This window comes from Archocentrus centrarchus, chromosome 16 (assembly GCF_007364275.1).
Source record: "Archocentrus centrarchus isolate MPI-CPG fArcCen1 chromosome 16, fArcCen1, whole genome shotgun sequence".
NCBI classification, from domain to species: Eukaryota; Metazoa; Chordata; class Actinopteri; order Cichliformes; family Cichlidae; genus Archocentrus; species Archocentrus centrarchus.
In genome coordinates, this window is record NC_044361.1 from 24,104,232 (window position 1) to 24,122,855 (window position 18,624).

Consider the following 18,624-nt stretch of genomic DNA (forward strand, 5'->3'; position numbering starts at 1 on the left):
TCTGGGCTGACCAGGTAACAAAATACATAATAACAGAGCACCTTTAATTAGGTCCAGAGACCACAAAGAGCCAGAAATACTAGTGGGGGATAAATATTGCTATAAGAAAGCATCTCATGTGTCATCTGTTCAACAAAACAGAGCTGTACTGCGCACGTGCACACACACGCACACACTTTGTGAGAGTCTGTGGGTTTGTAATGCTGACTAAAGGGAAAAGTATCCGAGATTGCTGATAAGTTTCTTTCTCACAAAAGAAAGAAGTATTGTTTGGGGAACAAGCAGCTTTGAACATACAGATTAAAAAAACAGGGGCGGGCCAGACATAATGTTGAAAATAAAAAGCCAAAACAAATCCTACCGATTTATTGTCAGACGCTCATCTTCTTACTGCTGCTTCGCTGCAGGCAACTGTTACTTTTACTGTCTTCCGTTGAGACAGAGGAATTGTGGTTTACCACACTAGCTTGCTGCACTACTAAATAGAGAAGTCTTAATGTCTGTGTGTGCCTACTGAAATAAATACACTTACATACAGTGCACCTAGGATAAGAATTAGGACCCTTATGATCCAATCAATGACTAGTCTTCCAGACAGAGGGCTTTTAGGTTGCACAGTGCCTCTGGGGACAGAGATAAGTGTGTGAGTAGGGGTAAATAGCCCCATGCAACTCCACAGACCCCACCCTTGTTCCTGACAGAAGAATAGCACCCACTGTCTCTGCAGGATGGATGCAAATAACAGTTCAGCTCACACAGACACACGCTGGTGCCTTGAAATTCATCTTCAGGGTGTAGGACTTAGAACAGTCTGTGTGATACAGAAATGTTGTGGGAAAGGACAGTGTATTTAATAAGTAGGTCACACGCAGTTTTTTAAACAGACAACAAGAAATTTGGTGTCAGGGAAACACAAAATATAATAGGAAGAATGGGAAAACTATATGAAATGAATTTCTGTAGAAAGCTGAAGATGAAATGACTTGGACTGAAAATCCTTTATTTTCCACTGCAGCAACATTTTGTATTTTTATTTTTATTTTTTTGATGACTTGCCTGTTGTGTTAGTTTCAGCAGCACGTTTAGTAGAATTATTTTAAAATCTAGTACATTTTATTGAAGTAACAATAAGGTAACAAAGCAGACGGCAGCATAATAGAAGTAGGATACACTGTCAAAGAGGAGAGGACAGTAAATCCACATGAAGTCTTGATGGTTTTATGGTTTTTGTGGAAGAAATGTAGAAACACATTGCTCCATTTCCTTCATTAAAAAACAAGAAGTTAGGCTGTTTTTTTTCTTCTCTTCTTCTTCCTTTTTTTTTTTTGCTCAGCATCAGTAAATATATAGTTAATGTGGGAAGCGTCAGACCTGACGTCAACCCTGTCGTACCGTCACGTGACTAGCGCGGAAGTCAACAAATGAGGCACCGGAATGTAACCGCAACAGGAGCTTGACTCCGCTGAACTTCCCCGTTTTTGTCATGTTCGTTTAATGTTGCTTGCGCGTTGTTCAAAACAGTTTAGTTAAATGAGACTCACACCGGGCCGTGGGCGCACTTCGAACCGAGATTTATTCAGTTAATTCGTCAAAAATAAACCAGCAAATACTCAAATGTTTAACGAATCTTTTCCTTCGAGAATTAACGTGGTGCTTGTGATGGCCTACGGCAGTCTGGTGAGTTTTGTTCACATTGTTGTCAGAGATCTGATCAGACTGGAAAACAATGAAAATAATCCCTAATAATCTATTAGGCTTTGACAGGTGCATCTTTTTTTTTTCACCAAAGACTTTCAGTATATAACACCTAAAGACTCACTTTGACTTGTCAATTTGTTACTGAACACAAAATGCCGTTGTTACAAGTTCGATCCCAGCACCCACGTGACTCACAATCCTCTTTTCCTTTTGTTTGCACCATTGAAATGTGTTAAGTTACTAATAGTATGTAAAATATGGTTTTTAATATTCAATATTTAATATATTTCTGTAATGCGGGGATTGATCACATTAAGAGTCAGAATTACTGCAATGTTCAGTCAGACTTGCACCCACACTGTGTGTGATTTTAAAGGATTTAGAGTAATACTGACAGCATTTAAACATTGGGGTTCTCACAGCCTGGCTCATGGACTGTGGTAAGGAACTGAATACAAAACAGGACAACTATTGGCAAAAATATAATAAAAGTAAATCAGTGTGTGTTTCTCAGCAGGTCTGTAGTGTAATGTATGTTATAGATGAGTGGCTGTGGAAACCAAAAGAAATAAAACCGAGGAGCATTCTACAGACGGACCAGTTAAACACTAATCAGACTGAGTATAGGAAAGAGGAAAGTTTTATAGCTGAGCACACCAGGGCCCAGGTGCAGCTCATGGCAATGACCGTGTTATTTAGATATTACATTTCATTATACTTAAACTCAATGTTCTTAACACAGAAGATAAAAACCTAAAACCCATGTAGGTTTAAAATTTCTTAAAGCAGTGAAAACGACAAAATAAAACATAACTTGTATTTCACTTATTTGTAAACGTGTGTGTGCGCGCGCGCGCACACACACACACACACACACCACACACACACACACACACACACACACACAAACAGCTATTGCATGTAGGCCTTTGAGAACAAAAGGCTTTGGTTGTTTTTGAATGTATGCACAGATTTGATTGTCCTTGTAGCAGCCCAGGCAGCTTGTTCCAAAGACAGGTCCACAGGAACTGAAAGCACCCTCAGCACACTTTGATCTAATTCAGTTAAAAGATCTGCACCTGATGACCTGAGAGGGCTGACGGGGGTTATTGACAGAGATGATCTTGGGGGCCAAACCATTAAGAGCTTTATGAATTAAAAAGGGGGATTTTAAAGGTAATTCTGTATAGAACTGGAAGCTGATGAAGTGACTTTAATACTGGGGTAATTCAGATTTCTGTGTGTGTGTGTGCAGACATTCTGAATAAGCTGAAGTTGTCCTACTCATGATTTAGATACTCTGCAAATAGAGCGCTACAGTAGTCTAACTTGCTTGATATGAATGCACAAGCCAATTTCTCAAGAGTCATTTTGAGATAAGAACTTCTAACTTTAGATATAATCTACAAGTGGTAGAAAACAGTTCTGGTGACCTTATTAAAATGATCAAAAAAAGAGATCATGTCCAAAATGAAGCGAAGGTTTCTGACTTGCTTACTGTGTTTCAGAGAAAGGTGGTTGATAAATATGAGCAAACCGTGAGTCTGACTTTTTGGAAAAACAACATGTTTAAAAAAAATGCAGCTAATTATTGCTCCACTTTGCCCCTGCAGGACAAAATAAGGCACTTAGGGCCTGGATAGCCTATAAGCAGTCATAGGGGTTATGCTTATTTACGCTACATGGACAAAAGTACTGGGCCACCTGCAGGAGCTGCTTGGTGATGGAAACCCATCCCATGAAGCTCTTGGCGCATCGTTTTGTGCTGATGTTAATGCCACAGCAGGTTTGGACTTCTGCGGTTTTTTGAGTCAGCAGAACGGTGGCAACGTTTAAGCACTATGTGCCTCAGCACCCGGCGACCCGCTCCCTAACTTCCTAAATGTCTAGGAGGTAAAAAAATGTCATCAATGACTTGTTTCAACAGCGCCACCTATTGGCAGTACCACACTTGAATTCAGTGAGCTCTTAGAATGACCCATTCTTTCACAGATGATTGTAAAGCTGGACGCCATGGCTGCGAGACCTTATACACTTGTGGCAATGTGACTGAAAACACCTGAATTCAAAGATTAAGAGGTGTGGCCAATAGTTTTGCCATATCACATCATATTGTTTGCATTGTGTTTCTTGTAAGGAACAAAATGAACAAACTCAGTTTAATGTGTTTGAAACGGAGAAGCAAAAGAGAGAATCGTCTACAACATTTAACTTTCTTCAGATTTTTGTCTTGTTGTTCATCTTTGTCAAGAGACAAATTATGCGACTTGCCATGAAGTCTCGAAGAGGACCACATGTATCCCTTGGCCACAATGCACCTAAGGTAAAACAAACAGCATGCAGGCATATGATCCTGAAAAGTATTCTGATGGGGGGTTTATGTGTGCGTGCTGAAGAATTGTGTGTATATTGCAGGAGCTGAGACAAGAATTGAAGCCAAGCTGAACCTAGTCCAGAAAATCCATTTTGAGCCTCGTCTGCTGGCTCCAGATGATGACCGATTAACGCAGAGCGAACAGTCTGGTTAGAGGAACAAACACACACACACACACCACTCCTGAAGCTATCCACATAAATAGTTTTCATGCCTGTGCACGTAAGGAGTCTGTGTGTGTGTTGCAGGGTCCTGTGACTATTTGTATAGAATGAGAGCACTTGATGCCATCAGAGATGCTGGTGAGCTTTTCTGTCACCATTTAATTTTGGTTTTGCCATGAATCCAAATCCAACCCAATCATAGTATATCCTCCCCACTGTTACAGCAACATCTTCAACTTTTTGTCATTAGATTTCCTTTCGTGAACTTGGAGGAACGTCCACCGCTGTGACTGGAAAAAGAATTTCGGACCTGGCTTCTGCAGCTACGAAATTCCCCATGCATGTTCAGAGACAACGAGAGCTCTGTCATTGACACAGTGCTAGATGGCTACAATAAGCTCGTCATGGGGCCGAGGTCAGCATTATTTGTGTATGTACGTGTGTACCACAGACAATCCACAATTCAGTGCTCTCATTCAAACTCACTGACCAACTTCATTAGGTACACCTTGCTAGTATCATGCTGGACATCCTTTTGCCTTCAGAACTGCTTTAATCTTCATGGCACCAATTCAGCAAACGCTTGCAGTTCCATCCAAAGGTGCTCTATTGGATTGAGATCGGGTGATTGTAGAGGCCCTTTGAGTTACAGGAGCTCAGTGTCATGTTCAAGAAACCCGTTTGTTATGATTTGAGCTTTGTGACATGGTGCATCAGAAGATGGGCACACTGGTCCTAAAGGGATGGACATGGTCAGTGATAATACTCAGGTAGGCTGTGGTGTTTAAACTGCTTTAAATGCTCAGCTAGGGGTAAGGGGCCCAAAGTGTTCCAAGAAAATATCCCCCACACTATACACCACCAAGCTGAACAGGAATCCATCTATAAAGCAGGATGAATCCATACTTTCATGTTACGCCAAATTCAGACCTTACCATCTGAATGCTCAAATCATCAGACCACACAATGTTTTTCCAGTCTTCTGCTGTCCAATTTTGATGAACTATAGCTTGAGTTTTCTGCTCTAGCTAATAGTAGAGGCACGTGGTGTGGTCTTCTGCTGCTGTAGACCAAGGTTTGATGTGTTGTGCCTTCAGAGTTGTTCTTCAGCATACCTTGGCTGTAATGAGTGGTTATTTGTGTTACTGTTGCCCTCCTTTCAGCTTGAAGCAATCCGCCCATTCTAACCTGACATTTTCACCCAGAGAACTGCCGCTCAGTGGATATTTTCTCCTATTGTTTGAACCATTCTCTGTAAACCCTAGAGATGGTTGTGTAAGAAAATCCCAGTAGATCAGCAGTTTCTGAAATACTTGGATCAGCTCGTCTGACACCAGCAGCAACGCTACATTCAAAGTCACTTAAATCACCGTTCTGCTCCCTTTATGATGCTCAGTTTGAACTTCAGCAGGTCATCTTGACCATGTCCACAAGCCTGAATGTCCTGAGTTGCTACCATGTGATTGGCTGTGTTGTGTTAACATGTAGTTGAACAGATGTGCCTGGTGAGTGTGTATCATCATCAAACACATTAGGTAATGTGGTCCACAGTTCCATGAAAAAGTGGTTAACAGCCGTGCTGAACGAACATCTCCATGTTGACCATCCACAGTAACTGTGGGAGTTCTGGTGCACTTGGCACCATTTTGCTCAGTGATTCTGTGGGTTTTTCTTAACAAAAACATCACAAAGATAAAAACTTTTGCAGACTTATCAGTGGTGATTTTTGTGGTACACTAAAGCCAGAGGTATAAGCTTTATTAACCATTAATCTGTATGCCCAGCATGCCATCTACTGCATTTTTCAATGCCATTAAAAGCACTAAAAGCATTTTTATGGGATGCATAAAAATGTATCACATGTGAAGATTTTGTCCTTGATGCACCACAGAATGTCTTTCCTGATCTTGATGTTTTCCTCTTTTTTTTTTTTTTATCTTTAGGCTTTTGGTGAAACAGAATTCTTGAAGTATCAGGAAGCTCTAACAGAAACTAGCCTCCATGTAAGAACACACATCCATTGCTCATGCTGCTCCCTTACAGCTTTTCCTTTTTGCTAATCCCAGCATGGAATGTTAATCAGGCAGCAGGAACAATCTGTTTCTCCTTGCATTGTTTCAGTGTGAAGTCTCAGAGCCAGCAGCACTTAAGTCAGCAACATCAGTCGGCAGCCAAAGACTTGACCAGCACATCGGAGCCCGCAAGCACCTCCTCTCCTTCCCCCACCCAGCCCATCTACCTCACATCTACAATGCAGCAGCGCAAGCAAGAGGCCCAGACACTTCCTGGAGCTGAAGAACTTTAAAGGACAACTACAACACTCTAGACAGTACACTCTGAAAATAAGCCCATCCAACAGAAGGTGAAGGACAAAATAGTGCTGCCAGTGATTACAGTGCCTAAAGTTTTAGAGTGAAAAGACTAAAACACTGCCTTCATATACTAACTTGTATTGCCTTGTTTACACTGTTGTGCATATCAGATTACTGTTACAGTGCTCTTTACCTAAGTGTAGCATATGCGTATTATTGCATGTATGTATTATTGCATGTGTGAGCGCTATATTTGGGCTATGCAATGAATAAAAGACCATCAGTATTTAATGCACAATGTAAAGGCCTATGCAGACTTGTTGAAATAACCAACTGTTTAAAAATGCTAATAGTACGTTTTCAGAGAAAACCAGCATTAATGGTTGCTTATTGAGGAAAAATACGCTGTTTATGACACTTCTGTTTACACGTACATTTTCACTGTCCTTTGTTGCAGAGTGAATTTGTTTACCTGTTTTTCTTTTGGTTGGTTTTTTTTTAGCCTTGCTTATTTCCTTTTACAGAAGCCATAGTGCTACTTGTTTTCAGGAACTGTGATAAGTGTTTTTTTTTTTGTTGTTGTTTAATTATTACCTCAGCGCAATGTAAATTAACAGTATTTCAGTGCATTGATGTATTCTGAATGTGAGGTATTGCATCAGGGGCTCCTCTTCCTTGCTCTTATGGACAGGCATACTGATATCTGAGCTTCTTTTTTTTCCCATCTACTATTATGGGTTCCCAGGGAGGCATTTTAATGCCTGAATAATTTATTTTATGTGGTGCCTACTATACAATTTTCCGTCCAAATAAAACTGTGACATACAGTTGAGTCATGAATTTTCTTTGATAAGAAAAGCCTAATATACACTTCATTAGGGTTGGGTCAGGAAGGGCATTCAATGTAAAACTCAGACTCTGTGATGCTCAGTTTGAATTTCATCCAGCTGTCTTGACCATGTCTACATGCCTGAATGCATTGAGTGCTGCCATATAATAGGCTATTGAACAGGTGTATCTAATAAAGTGACCAGTAAATGTACTTTTTGTCATGTGAATGGTGTCCAGCAGAGGGAGCCCACTTCACCTTATTCACTAGTCCTTTTGGAGTAAGAACTGAAAGGAAGCCCATTCATTTCAGGGATTTATTCAAAACCATAAACACAGATAACAGATTAAGATGTACTTCATACAAAAGCTTTCATATCAAACTGTCTAAGGTTTTATTTAATATTAATAAATACAAAGGAAAAAGCTGTTAGCTAGAAATTAAAACATCAAATCACATCGACATGTACAACAACAAGGTGACCGACAGGGAACTGAAATGCTTTACAAGAAATATGGAGAATAAGGACGCCTCTGAAGCAGCAGCGCTGCCAAACATCCTCACAGTTTCATAAAGTGCCATACTTTCATTGGAGTCTTGACAACCATATATTTACTTAAAAAAAAAAAACAGATCAAAGAAAAATAAATAGCCTATAAAATAATCACAGGGTGTCGCCCTTTTATAGGCTACAGTTAGTATTTACATGTTAAAGCATCACATCGTTCACATAGCAAGCGAACAGTCACGGGGGAGTCAGTAATGAGCACAAAGACTGAATTTAGATCGAGTTAATGATTCTTCACATCATGTGTCGTGAAGCTGGTGTTAGCTACGGTTTATTGATGCTGCGCTGCTGCATGTGAACTTTATCATGTCATTAGGAATTATGGCCTCCCGCCTTCCTGCACTTACAGTTTTGTTTTGATCAAACAAACACTGTAAACTCAAAAGGTCAAAACGTAGCAGGTCAAGGAAAAACACTTGCACACAGTTTGCAGTATTACATGTAAACTTAAAATGCACATCACTGTCTCTAATGCATCTACATTAAAGCTGACCATACACGTATCCATTCATTATGCATATGCGCAGACACACAAGCCCCGGTGTGTGAATGCGTACGTGTGCTGAACCCCCCCCCTTTCCTTCAAGACTGTTTGGTTTGGTAGTTGAAATTGTTGCAGTCCCCGATGTTCAGCACAGACATCGGAAACAATCATTCTTTCGTGGTCGTTGGTGGAGCTGTCAGTCAGCATCGAACAGATGATTGGTGGTTCTGAGCCCTTCTCAACAGTAACTGATTTTTATTCTTCTGGGCAGCTGGTTCACGACTTGATCTCGATGACTTTGATGAAAGGAAGTGGTTTGTTTGTTGAAGTGGACGGCCTGATTGGTTTGCTGTGGTGATGAGAGGAAGATAGATTACTTTTGAGATGGTAAACAGCATTAAGTGTATTAACCAAAGCCATGCATAAGTAAACGAGGGTGATGTGCGACCTATCAGCATTCTGGAGTGTTTACAGGTGAAATATGAGCAAAAATAAGTCACCTGTAGACAATCTGGGCGTTGCGTTCTGATGAAAGGTAGGAATTTGACCTTTGTCCTCCCAGAAAATAGTCCACTTGGTCATGCATTTCTCGGTTCTGTGCACACAGGAAGATTTCAGAGGTCACGTACAATAAAAGCAGGAAAGAAATGTGCAAATGATAAACACAGAACAGACACTGGCTTCAGCTTTTCTCCTTTTATCTTCTCTCTTTTTGCAGAGATTAGCTCAGCACATCCATTTTTTTACTCTGACCCTTCAATTTAAATTCCTCAGATATAGCTTTACAGGAGAAGCAGTCCTCACCTCAGCCTCCAAAAATGCCACCTTCTCCTCCAGCTCCTTGATCACGCGGTCTCGCTCCTGGATCACCATGCGAGAGTTCTGGAGCTAAAGATGAACAAACACGCAGTCAGACACTGAGTGATCCCTACGCAAACATGAAAATGGAGACAATGTGTTTGCTTTATAAAGTCACACATGCTCATCCCACCTGCTCGATCATGTGTCTGACTTTTCTCTGTTGACTTTTCAGCATGTCATCCAGATGGTGGATCTTTTCTTTGAGTATAGCCACCTCCTTCTCCAACTGCTCAGCTCTAAAAATACACACAGAGATTTACAGCAAACTATTGAACACACCATTGTCAGATAATTGATAAGTGTAGAGTTTTGGTTGTGTGTGTGTATTAGCTGACCTCTCCTCCCCTTTGTGGCCCTCCTCTCTGATCTTCCGGAGTTCCCGTAGTTCATCCTCACGGTTGCGGATGGCATCCCGCAGTGTGGCGCTCTCCTGCTCCATTCCTCCCAGCAGCCTCTGGAGCTCTTCGATGCGCTTGTCTTTCTTCTCGCTGGCCTCTTCTGTAATCCTCAACTTGTCCTCCTGGTCACTCAGACGCTCTCTAAGCCTGCTGCCTTCAGCCTGGATGGGTCAAGGAGGTTGATTTATTCTAAATATCACTTTCATACAACATATAAATATAAATATTGTCCGCAGTAATGCATGATGAATGTAAAAATAAGTCCGTGTTACCTGCAGTCTGTCTTTCTCCTCCAGGTGTTTCTTTTCTGCTTCCTGCAGCTGTGCATATAAGCGCTTGCTGACTTCTCTCAGCTTGGCTCTCTCTACTTCGTCATCCACATCCTAATAGAGAATAAAGCACTGGATTACTCTAATAGTACTTGCATGTTTTCATCATGATGTAATATACAATCTTGGCTCAGTTTCGGAGAAGCTGTGGGTGTGGCTGTTACGAAGAAAACAGGCGTGTCAGCGTGCGTCACTGGAGTTGGAACCTGACCGGTGTTTGCCTCGTATTTCTGCCACACTAAAGCTGTGGTGTGAGTCACAAATGTTGCTATAATCGGTGCAAAAAACAGTTAGACCAAACACAATGGTGTCACTTTTTTGTGTTTGTGCAAAACATTGCTCACACGCACACAGCAAGTGGATGCAATGTCTGGTTTAAAGGCGGCGAAGGATGAAGCATGTGTGGAATGAAGGGGGGGGGCCTGAAAACAATAACAGTAACAGGCAAGCGGTACATAGTGTGCTGGAACAGCTCTTCGCACATTTTCATACACCCTGGGGTGCTGTAAATGTAGCTGCTTTTTGTTTATGACACTGCTGTTTAACGTTACACCTCATTCTGTCTGTGAGCCTCCGGGAGGTGATCGCTTTACAGGCACCTCATAGAAAACAGCCCATAGAAAAAAGACAAACAAGGTAACATGCTTGATATATAAAAGCATGCTAGTTTGCTCACCTGCCCGTCATCTTTAGCTCCTCCTTTAGCAGATGAGGTGCTCTTTTTGAAGGGGATTCCAACTTTCCACCCATTTGTGTGCGGCTGGACAGATAAGAGGAAGTGCACACGGAAAGCATTAAAGACAGTGAGGGAGAGGTGAAGGAAATGCCATCGAGCACACAGGATGCTAGGTTAACAATGGCCTACCTTGTTTTTGGCCGCCATCTGCTCCCTCAAAGTCTTCAGGCAATACCTCACCTGTGTGACACAAAAAAAAAGGAATATTGTCATAAATTATGATATTATTTGAACATCTGTATTTTCTACTTGACCAACAGACAAACAAAAGGAAAGTCATCAGCTGAAAGGAATCACAACAGAAAGGGGTAGAATCCTGTGACCGAGGGGACTCTGGGGATGAATGATGCAAATTCTTACACAAGAAACGAAATAGGAACGACAGAGACTGTAGAATTACTGTGCGCGTTTGTGAAACTCTCAGTTAGATACTGTCCAGAGACTGACCTCCTGTATCTGTGAAACTTCATCTGACAGCATCTTCAGGCTCTCTTGGTGTTTCTGCTGCTCTTGTTTGCGGGCCTCTAGATACACCTGGAACGAGGAGATACATGAATGTGTATGCTGGTTTAACACCAGCAGAATACAAAAAAGAAAACAAATATAAAGAACCCTACCTTGATGACTTCTACCTGCTCCTCTGTGGATTTGACCGGTTCGCTGGTAAAAGCTGTTCTCTCATTGGCTGGCTGCACCAGCGCAAAAGCTCGTCCGATAGGCTGGAGATTAACAGAGATAAGAGGAGTTTACAATTGGGGTTTTTTGTGTGAGCAGACAGGCTCGATGAATTTCCAACTAAATGCAAGCACGAGTGGAGATGACAACAAAGGTTTGGCTGTGTTTCTGATCAACATTCCAACATGGGATCTGTAAGAACTGAATCAGAGTAATAATTATGAAATGTTTGTCAGGAACATCTGCATGCCTGATGAAATTAAACTGCTAACAGGCAAAAATGAAGAATATGCGGTCTTATGCAGAGCCATTTCTGTCTGTGTGGGTGTGACAGACTACGAGCCTCTATAATAAGGAGCCAGAAACATTGCGCACTAATCACTATGGAGACTAACCCATAAACATCTGGTGCTTCTTGGTCAAAACCATAAGCACAGAGAGAAAAAGATGGAGACATGTTATGCAACTGCTGCTCTGGTGGTCCCGCTGGTTTTGGTAGAACAATGGCTGTCTTGAGACATTCTGAGTGTGGGAACCACAATAATGAAAGCCTGATGGCAGCTATGGCATGTTTATAAATGACTGGTGTCTTTTTTTTTTTTTTCTTTTTCAAAGCTAATTTCTAAGGATCATAGAGAAGATTAACTGTCTGAATCTTCAGATCCAAATACGGAGTGAACAAATCCACCTTCAACACTTCTTTTCTCATCCAATAAATACATTCTCTATCATGTCTACCACCACACAAATTTAAATAGGTGAAAAATCTATTCAAAAAAAAAAAAAAGTCAAAGTATAATATTTTAAACCACACTCCAAACTACTTTTCATTGCTAAGCTCTTCCATCTGCTGATGTTCTAATGCCCAGGCTGGCCTTTCTGGTGGCCAGAACTTATCAGGTGCAAGATGTTCTTACCTTGTCCCTGTGCTGCTCTATGCTCCGAGCCACCTGGTTCTGGTCGTGAAGTGTGAGCCGCAGTCGCCTGCACCCCTCCTGAAAAAGGCAGTGAAAGTAAGAGCTTGATGAAGTGAAGCCACAAAGAGACCGTTATGTGATGGAGAGACTGATTGAGGACTATTTTGAGGAGGAGAGGGGAAAAAGAGAGGAGGAGAGACTGAGTCATACTCAGAGCGAAACAGAGAAGGAGGGACAGAGGGGGGAGTATCCAGTAAGAAAGTGAGGTATGAGCATCAGACAGAAAGCAAAACTTTTTTCACAGCTGCACAGAGACAGATTGTTTGATTTAAACTGAGTGCTACGGACGTCAGAGGGACTTAAGTGGAAACCGTCCATATGCTCACAGCCAATTGGGGGCAGTGGCTGGATTTCTGGGAAAGCAGGCAGCAAATGTAACCTCAAGCAAGATGGAATATTTCCATAGCAACATAACCTCACAGTAGCAATAAACTGTATGGCGCACTAACAATACAAGAAGGAGGAGTAAGTCAGAGGGCAAACAATGCACAGATGCCATACTTGAGCAAAACACATGGATATTTCTTTTAGTCACAGGAGAAAAGTCTCTTTAACAGAACGATTCTCAAGCAGGATGCTACTCCGTGTGCGTCTTCCAGCACAGGGAAGCCTCTAATAAGCAGTGACCTTTAAGTGTCTGTGCTAATGCAAGCATGCGGATGTGAGGGAGGAGGTCAGAGACATTATATAACTCTCATTCCAGCTGAGACAACTTGTTCTGTTTATTTTCCCATGGGTATTCACTGTGTCCGCCAAACAACTCAAAACAGAAGCAATGGGAGGCCGGCACACCGGCAAGAACGAGGAGGGAGAGAGAGAGAGAGAGAGAGAGAGAGAGAGAAGAGAGAGAAGAAGAGAGAAGAGAGAGAGAGAGAGACACACACACACAGAGATAGAGAGACACACACACAAGAGAGACACACACACACAATATATAACACACACACATAATAACACACACACACACACACACACACACATACACACATATATATATATATATACACACACACACACACACACATTTTTGATTTCTACATTTGTGTTTGTTTGTGTGTGCGCACCTGCACTCTGGTGTGTTTGAGTGGGAGTGTCTGGCCCTGTTTAGCCACTTGTATGATAATAGTTAACTTGTTTTCTTTTGCTGCACTTTGTGCAGCACAAAAAAAGCCCTACCTAGTTTGTGTTACCTTTCAAAAACAATGTTTTAGGATGTGTCAACAATCTTGCCTAAATGTCAGTTTAATTGGCGTTACCTAGGATCGATTAAATCACATGAACTCCATCTGCGGATGGACTTCGCCCAGTTGTCACGGAATTATAGATGCGTGTGTTTTCTCTGAACTTTTAATACAACTTAATGATCTTAAAGCATTTGAACAATCATTCAACAGGACTGAAAGTGCAGCTAGTACGGACCTTCCAACAAGGTCAAAGGTTAAGGTATTTACCTGGATTGATATGTTAATGTAATTTATCAAACAATTAAAAAAAACGACATTCATCAATAATGGACAATAAAAATGATGTTTTAAACCTTCTATTCTCTGCTTCTGTCTGGAAACCATGTCTGACTGCATCTTGATTCTGACCAGATGAGGGGAAATGAGCTCGCTCTGTTGCGTAATGCAATGATAAAGAGCTGTTGTGTTGGAGAAGGTCTAGGGCTAGATTCGCTGGTTATCTGTTCAGGATGCAATGAAAGGAAAGGCAAAACATGTGGGACTCATATTCAGGAGATCAAATAATCGAAAATGAACAGTGAAGACAATTTAAAAAAAAAAAGGCCAGAGGAAATACTGTAAAAGTTTTGGTAGAGGTCCAACTACAGAACTCAGGGAAATGAAAGGAAAAATTCCCCCTTTGTTCTTCATGCTTTCCTCTCAGATTGCAGACGTCTGAATGCTCTAATACGGTGCACGATTACGGGATGGGGAAAAGAGGAGGGGGTGAGGAAAGGAGAACAGCGGGATGGTTGTTAAGAAGCAAACCATCATTATACGACTTTTCTGCACTTCCACAGACAACCAAACAAAGACTCTGCTAATCCCAGCTCTGAGCTATTTAGTCTCTCTGCTGGTTTCCTCTTTTATATCCTCCTGACACAAAAATGCTGTCCCTTCCACCTTCAGCCACAACCTGTAATACTAGCCTTCCTGGGAACACAGACAAAAGGACCAGTTGGCTGCATTTATGGATGCTGACGCATGCATACACACATACACAGCTAGTCGCACACAAGAAAACACACACATGAAGTTAAGTGCACACTACCTTTATAACGGCAGAAACATGAGACTAAGCTTTATGCACGGCGTCTACGCAGCTGGGTGCGCAACAATGGACACAAAAGATCACGAGGTACCTGCGGGCTGAAAGGCTCAAAGGATACGAAGATTTTTTTTGTTTCGTACTTTGGTTTCAGGAGCCTGTAATCATGAGGGGTGAATTTACCATGAGTAAATTCCCAAGACTAGCAGCTTGGGAATGTTGCTGTTCAACACGCAAAGCTTCTGAATTTGACACTTAGAAATTGATACCATTTAAAAAGAAGAGTTCAGATTTCTGAACGGAGGTAGGAGCAGGTGTTACACCCTTAAATGGTAAAGCATCCCTTGTCTCTCCAGGTGTACTTCCTGCATTCCAAAAAAAATAAAAAATTCCTCAAATATGTGTGTGTGCAAACTTAAATCACATTCTCCCTCTCTTGCACTGCTTTCCCACACACGCTGCGCAGATGTCACTTTTGTCTTTTGTCCAATCTCGGCCTTTAAAGCGACAGGTGTGATCCGAGCCAGGTTCTTCAGTAACGTCCACACTGTTGGTGAGTTTTCAGTGTCTTACTTGCATGAGGGGAAAAAAGGAACATAAACAGACTTCTGAAGAAATCTTTTATTCTCATAGGTGTAACCTAACAAACTACATCAGCGTTGTCTCCTGTGGTACAGTTTCTTTGTGTTGTTCAGAATAACACAAGGAAATATGCAATCAAAGATTAAGTAAACAAAACTGAGAATCAAAGTTTCAATACCAACTTATCAGCGACTGGAACTGGATTATATGGCCACCTTTATGTTCGCTCACACCCAGCCTCAGCTACATGAAACCGCAAAATTCAAATCAAAATAGAATTAATACGCAGCCATGCTGATAACTTATTTGGCATTTCAGTGCTTCTTCAGGTAACAAACTTGGCATTTACAAGCCTCCAGAGGGATTTACTGCTTTTCTTTATCACATGAGAGAGTAAATGAAACACCCACTTCGGCTTTTGGTCTGTTTTCTTTACAAAGAAGGAGTCATCTAGGATTATGTGATGACCTTCATTCAGTACTTCTCAAAATTTAAACGGAATGATTAATCATCTAATTTTAGACCATTACTGGAGGATTAACTTATAAATAAGTGAATCATAAGCTGTAGACCTAGTTCATGCATCTGTGGTTCCTAGGGAGTGAAAAGGTTACTGTCTAACTGACACAGCAACCTGCGCCAACTAAAGAGTTAAATTAGGTTAAGTCCATTTTAAAGAGGGCAGAGGAGCCAACTGTTGCCATCATGTAAGAACCTGAGAAGGTGAACAGGTGATGATTAAACAACAGTCCAGGATCACGGACCCGGAGCTGTCATCGGGACAGGAGAGGAGAACACTATAATTTCTGCAATCAATAATTTTCCTGGTCTGTGGGGCATGTAAAGCAGGTGTGCGCTGGCATATTGCAATCGTTTCTCACATAAATGTGCCTACATGTCATGTTTGGCCCATCCCAGCTGGTGATGTCAGACTCTCCTGACTGAGATGACTGATGATGAGGAGAGACGTTGGGAATGTGTTCAACAGCACACAAAACACTAAACAGTGCTTGGGCTGAAAATAATACCTGGATAAATTCTGCTATTCGAGAAAGAGAAAGCACCAATGTTTCAAACACAGATAAAAAATTTAAAAAAGATTTCTGGTCACTAGCATTAACTTTAGAGCACTCTCTGTTCCAGAGTTGGTGCTAGTTGTTCCTCTTGTTTTATTTTTATCACCTCATCCCAGTTCCTGAAAATCTACTTAACAAACCAGCCACTGAAGGCTCTCTGTGCTACATCAGGCGCATTCCTCCTCCTCTTGTATCGTTACAGACGTGTCGCTGATAACTGTGTCATTAACTAATCTTTCACTACCCTACAGTTGTTACAGTATGCTGGGGTGGAAGTTCCTCGGCTGCTTCATTAACTCAGAACAGCCATATCAGATGCAAATACTGCAGGTGGGTGCCTATTTGACTGTTGCTAAAAGATAAATTTCTGTTCTCTTTAGTTGATGCAAATGTGCTATCGGCCGCATGTTCAAATGTCTCGTATGATTAGATAAACACAGGCTGGACAAACATACAGTTATATATATTGCTCCATGACACATTCCTCAGAACAGCCAGTCAGTTTATTGCCTATGTGTGTGCGTGTGTGTGAGCGGGACAGCCCTCTGTACACCTTGACATTTACGTCAGTTTATGGTTACACAACATAAAGTGACATGCAGGTCTGGACCAACGGCTCCCAAATGGTGCGAGATTGTGTGTCAATCATAGATTACAGACAAATGCACAAAAAATAATGAATTAGACAGAGATTAGCGACATTCATACACTATCTGATTGATAGCGAGGAAGTAAAATAAATAATTCGCTTTCTTTTTATGCTCACTGCAGTAAATGTGTTATCAGAAGCACCTTTATCTGACTTTATATAATGAAATAAATAATTTTTAGACAAATGATGTGTGGCTTGGAAGTTTGGCTTGCTCTTTGTTTCCTATAATAAGTGCAACCTAACAAACTACAACTGTGTTGTCTTGACAGCTTTTCTACCCTGTTAGATTTTATTTAACATATTTTATATGTTTCTGTCAAATCATTAGATATGAGCTCAGTGGATGGCATGTGTGAGGCTCAGCAGTTGGGAGTGCTGAGGTGGACGGTGACCTCAAACTACAGCGCAGGTCAACAGTTTTTTTTTTTTTCCCAGGTGAGGTAAATGATTAACGTTTTTACTGTCACGAAAGCAGACAAAGCCCATTCAGTGGATGTGAAGTGCAGCTGATGATTACCGCTGATCAAACATTCACATGCGCAGGTGGTGCACATACTGCACAAGCACAACCTTCAGGACCTGAGCTGCCTTCACTGTCTGTCACAAGTGCAACTGTAAGCCTTTAAATGATGTGGCCAGAAGGTACTTTTGACAGACACAGATGTTATTTGGATTAATACTGAGCTGCGGCCTTGTCGCTGCTGGTACGAGGAGGGGGGGGGGTGACGGGCTAATACTTTAATTACAACAAAGCCAGGGACAGTAAATACAGCAATTAGAGCAGATGAAGCCACACAGAGCACCAAACCCAGTCTATAAAGCAGAGCACAGACAGAAAAAAGAAATACACTAAAAAAGGATAGACTTGTTTAAAGACCCACTTCATTACGCATCCACACAGACAACTCACACACAGACACAAAAATACACGTAAGCCTACGAGCAAAAATATAGTAAACTTACCCCATATTCTTGACTTCTGATGTCCTCAAAGGTGCACAGACTTCTCGTCACTCCGTTCATCTTTCACAGAAATAAATAAACACTCCACACACAATAAATAAAGAATAAAACGCTTCGGTGCCTCTCTGGCCACAGCAGTCAGTCAGTGACTGTTATCAATCTCCGGGCCGGTACGTGTGCGTGGGGTATTCATTGCCTCGCAGCGCTGCGCAGCTACTTTTCTCTGCACGTCACAGTGGGAGTGCGCCACGAAACCCGCCCACAGAGAGACCGAAACAGCCAAATAGGGAACTGGGAGAATCGGGAATATCTGTGAGGGGAGGGTCAGCACCGGTACAACAACTTCTAGGACAACAACATGTAAAAACTTTACATCACGATTATTACACGATGTTCAGAGAGCAATGCAAAGGCAGGAAACAGAGGAACGTTGCTGAGCTACGGCAGGCAGCTCCTCTTTAAATGCTGTCCAGTGCGCACACTGCTCAGTGAATTATTAAGTGAGGCTGAACTTCTGGCAGAGCCTTATTAGGTTACAAAGCAAGGGACTGAATTTAGTGATTATTATTTTTTAAAATTAACTTTTCCCAGCAAAACTGACATGTGACTGCAAATGCAAATGTCAATATAACACTAATGCCAAATATAATGCAATAAGATGGCCCCAAAAAAGTA

General features: G+C 41.6%; 2 protein-coding genes across 2 annotated transcripts; one reads left to right on the forward strand and one right to left on the reverse strand.

Moving 5' to 3' along the window:
- The first annotated feature begins 1,421 nt into the window (after positions 1–1,421).
- Positions 1,422–7,366, forward strand: ltap1 (lipid transport auxiliary protein 1). Its single transcript, XM_030749170.1, is given in 13 exon segments — positions 1,422–1,677; positions 3,920–4,021; positions 4,114–4,126; positions 4,129–4,221; positions 4,321–4,380; positions 4,491–4,537; positions 4,539–4,632; positions 4,635–4,651; positions 6,180–6,227; positions 6,229–6,239; positions 6,358–6,499; positions 6,501–6,539; positions 6,541–7,366. Coding segments are annotated over 13 exon segments (765 nt in total). The 5' UTR covers positions 1,422–1,614; the 3' UTR covers positions 6,577–7,366.
- Positions 7,367–7,683: 317 nt separating this feature from the next.
- On the reverse strand, positions 7,684–18,148 carry tuft1a (tuftelin 1a). The gene is made up of 12 exons (XM_030749125.1): positions 17,950–18,148; positions 12,346–12,423; positions 11,371–11,472; positions 11,201–11,287; positions 10,883–10,933; positions 10,694–10,777; positions 9,961–10,071; positions 9,626–9,849; positions 9,421–9,526; positions 9,234–9,317; positions 8,930–9,024; positions 7,684–8,778 (listed from the first exon to the last, which is right to left on the reverse strand). The coding sequence occupies exons 1-12, from the start codon at positions 18,007–18,009 to the stop codon at positions 8,706–8,708; spliced, it is 1,155 nt and encodes a 384-aa protein (XP_030604985.1). The 5' UTR covers positions 18,010–18,148; the 3' UTR covers positions 7,684–8,705.
- Positions 18,149–18,624: the final 476 nt, after the last annotated feature.

What these genes read in the sequence shown, in the direction of transcription:
- tuft1a (XM_030749125.1), bottom strand. Translation starts at nt 18,009, where the DNA reads ATGAACGGAGTGACGAGAAGTCTGTGCACCTTTGAGGACATCAGAAGT. An exon ending in GAGCTAAAGATGACGGGCAG is followed by an intron (nt 10,072 to 10,693) that starts GTGAGCAAACTA and finishes ATTCTCTATTAG; the next exon opens with GATGTGGATGACGAAGTAGA. An exon ending in TGGCATTTTTGGAGGCTGAG is followed by an intron (nt 9,025 to 9,233) that starts GTGAGGACTGCT and finishes CTGTGTGCACAG; the next exon opens with AACCGAGAAATGCATGACCA.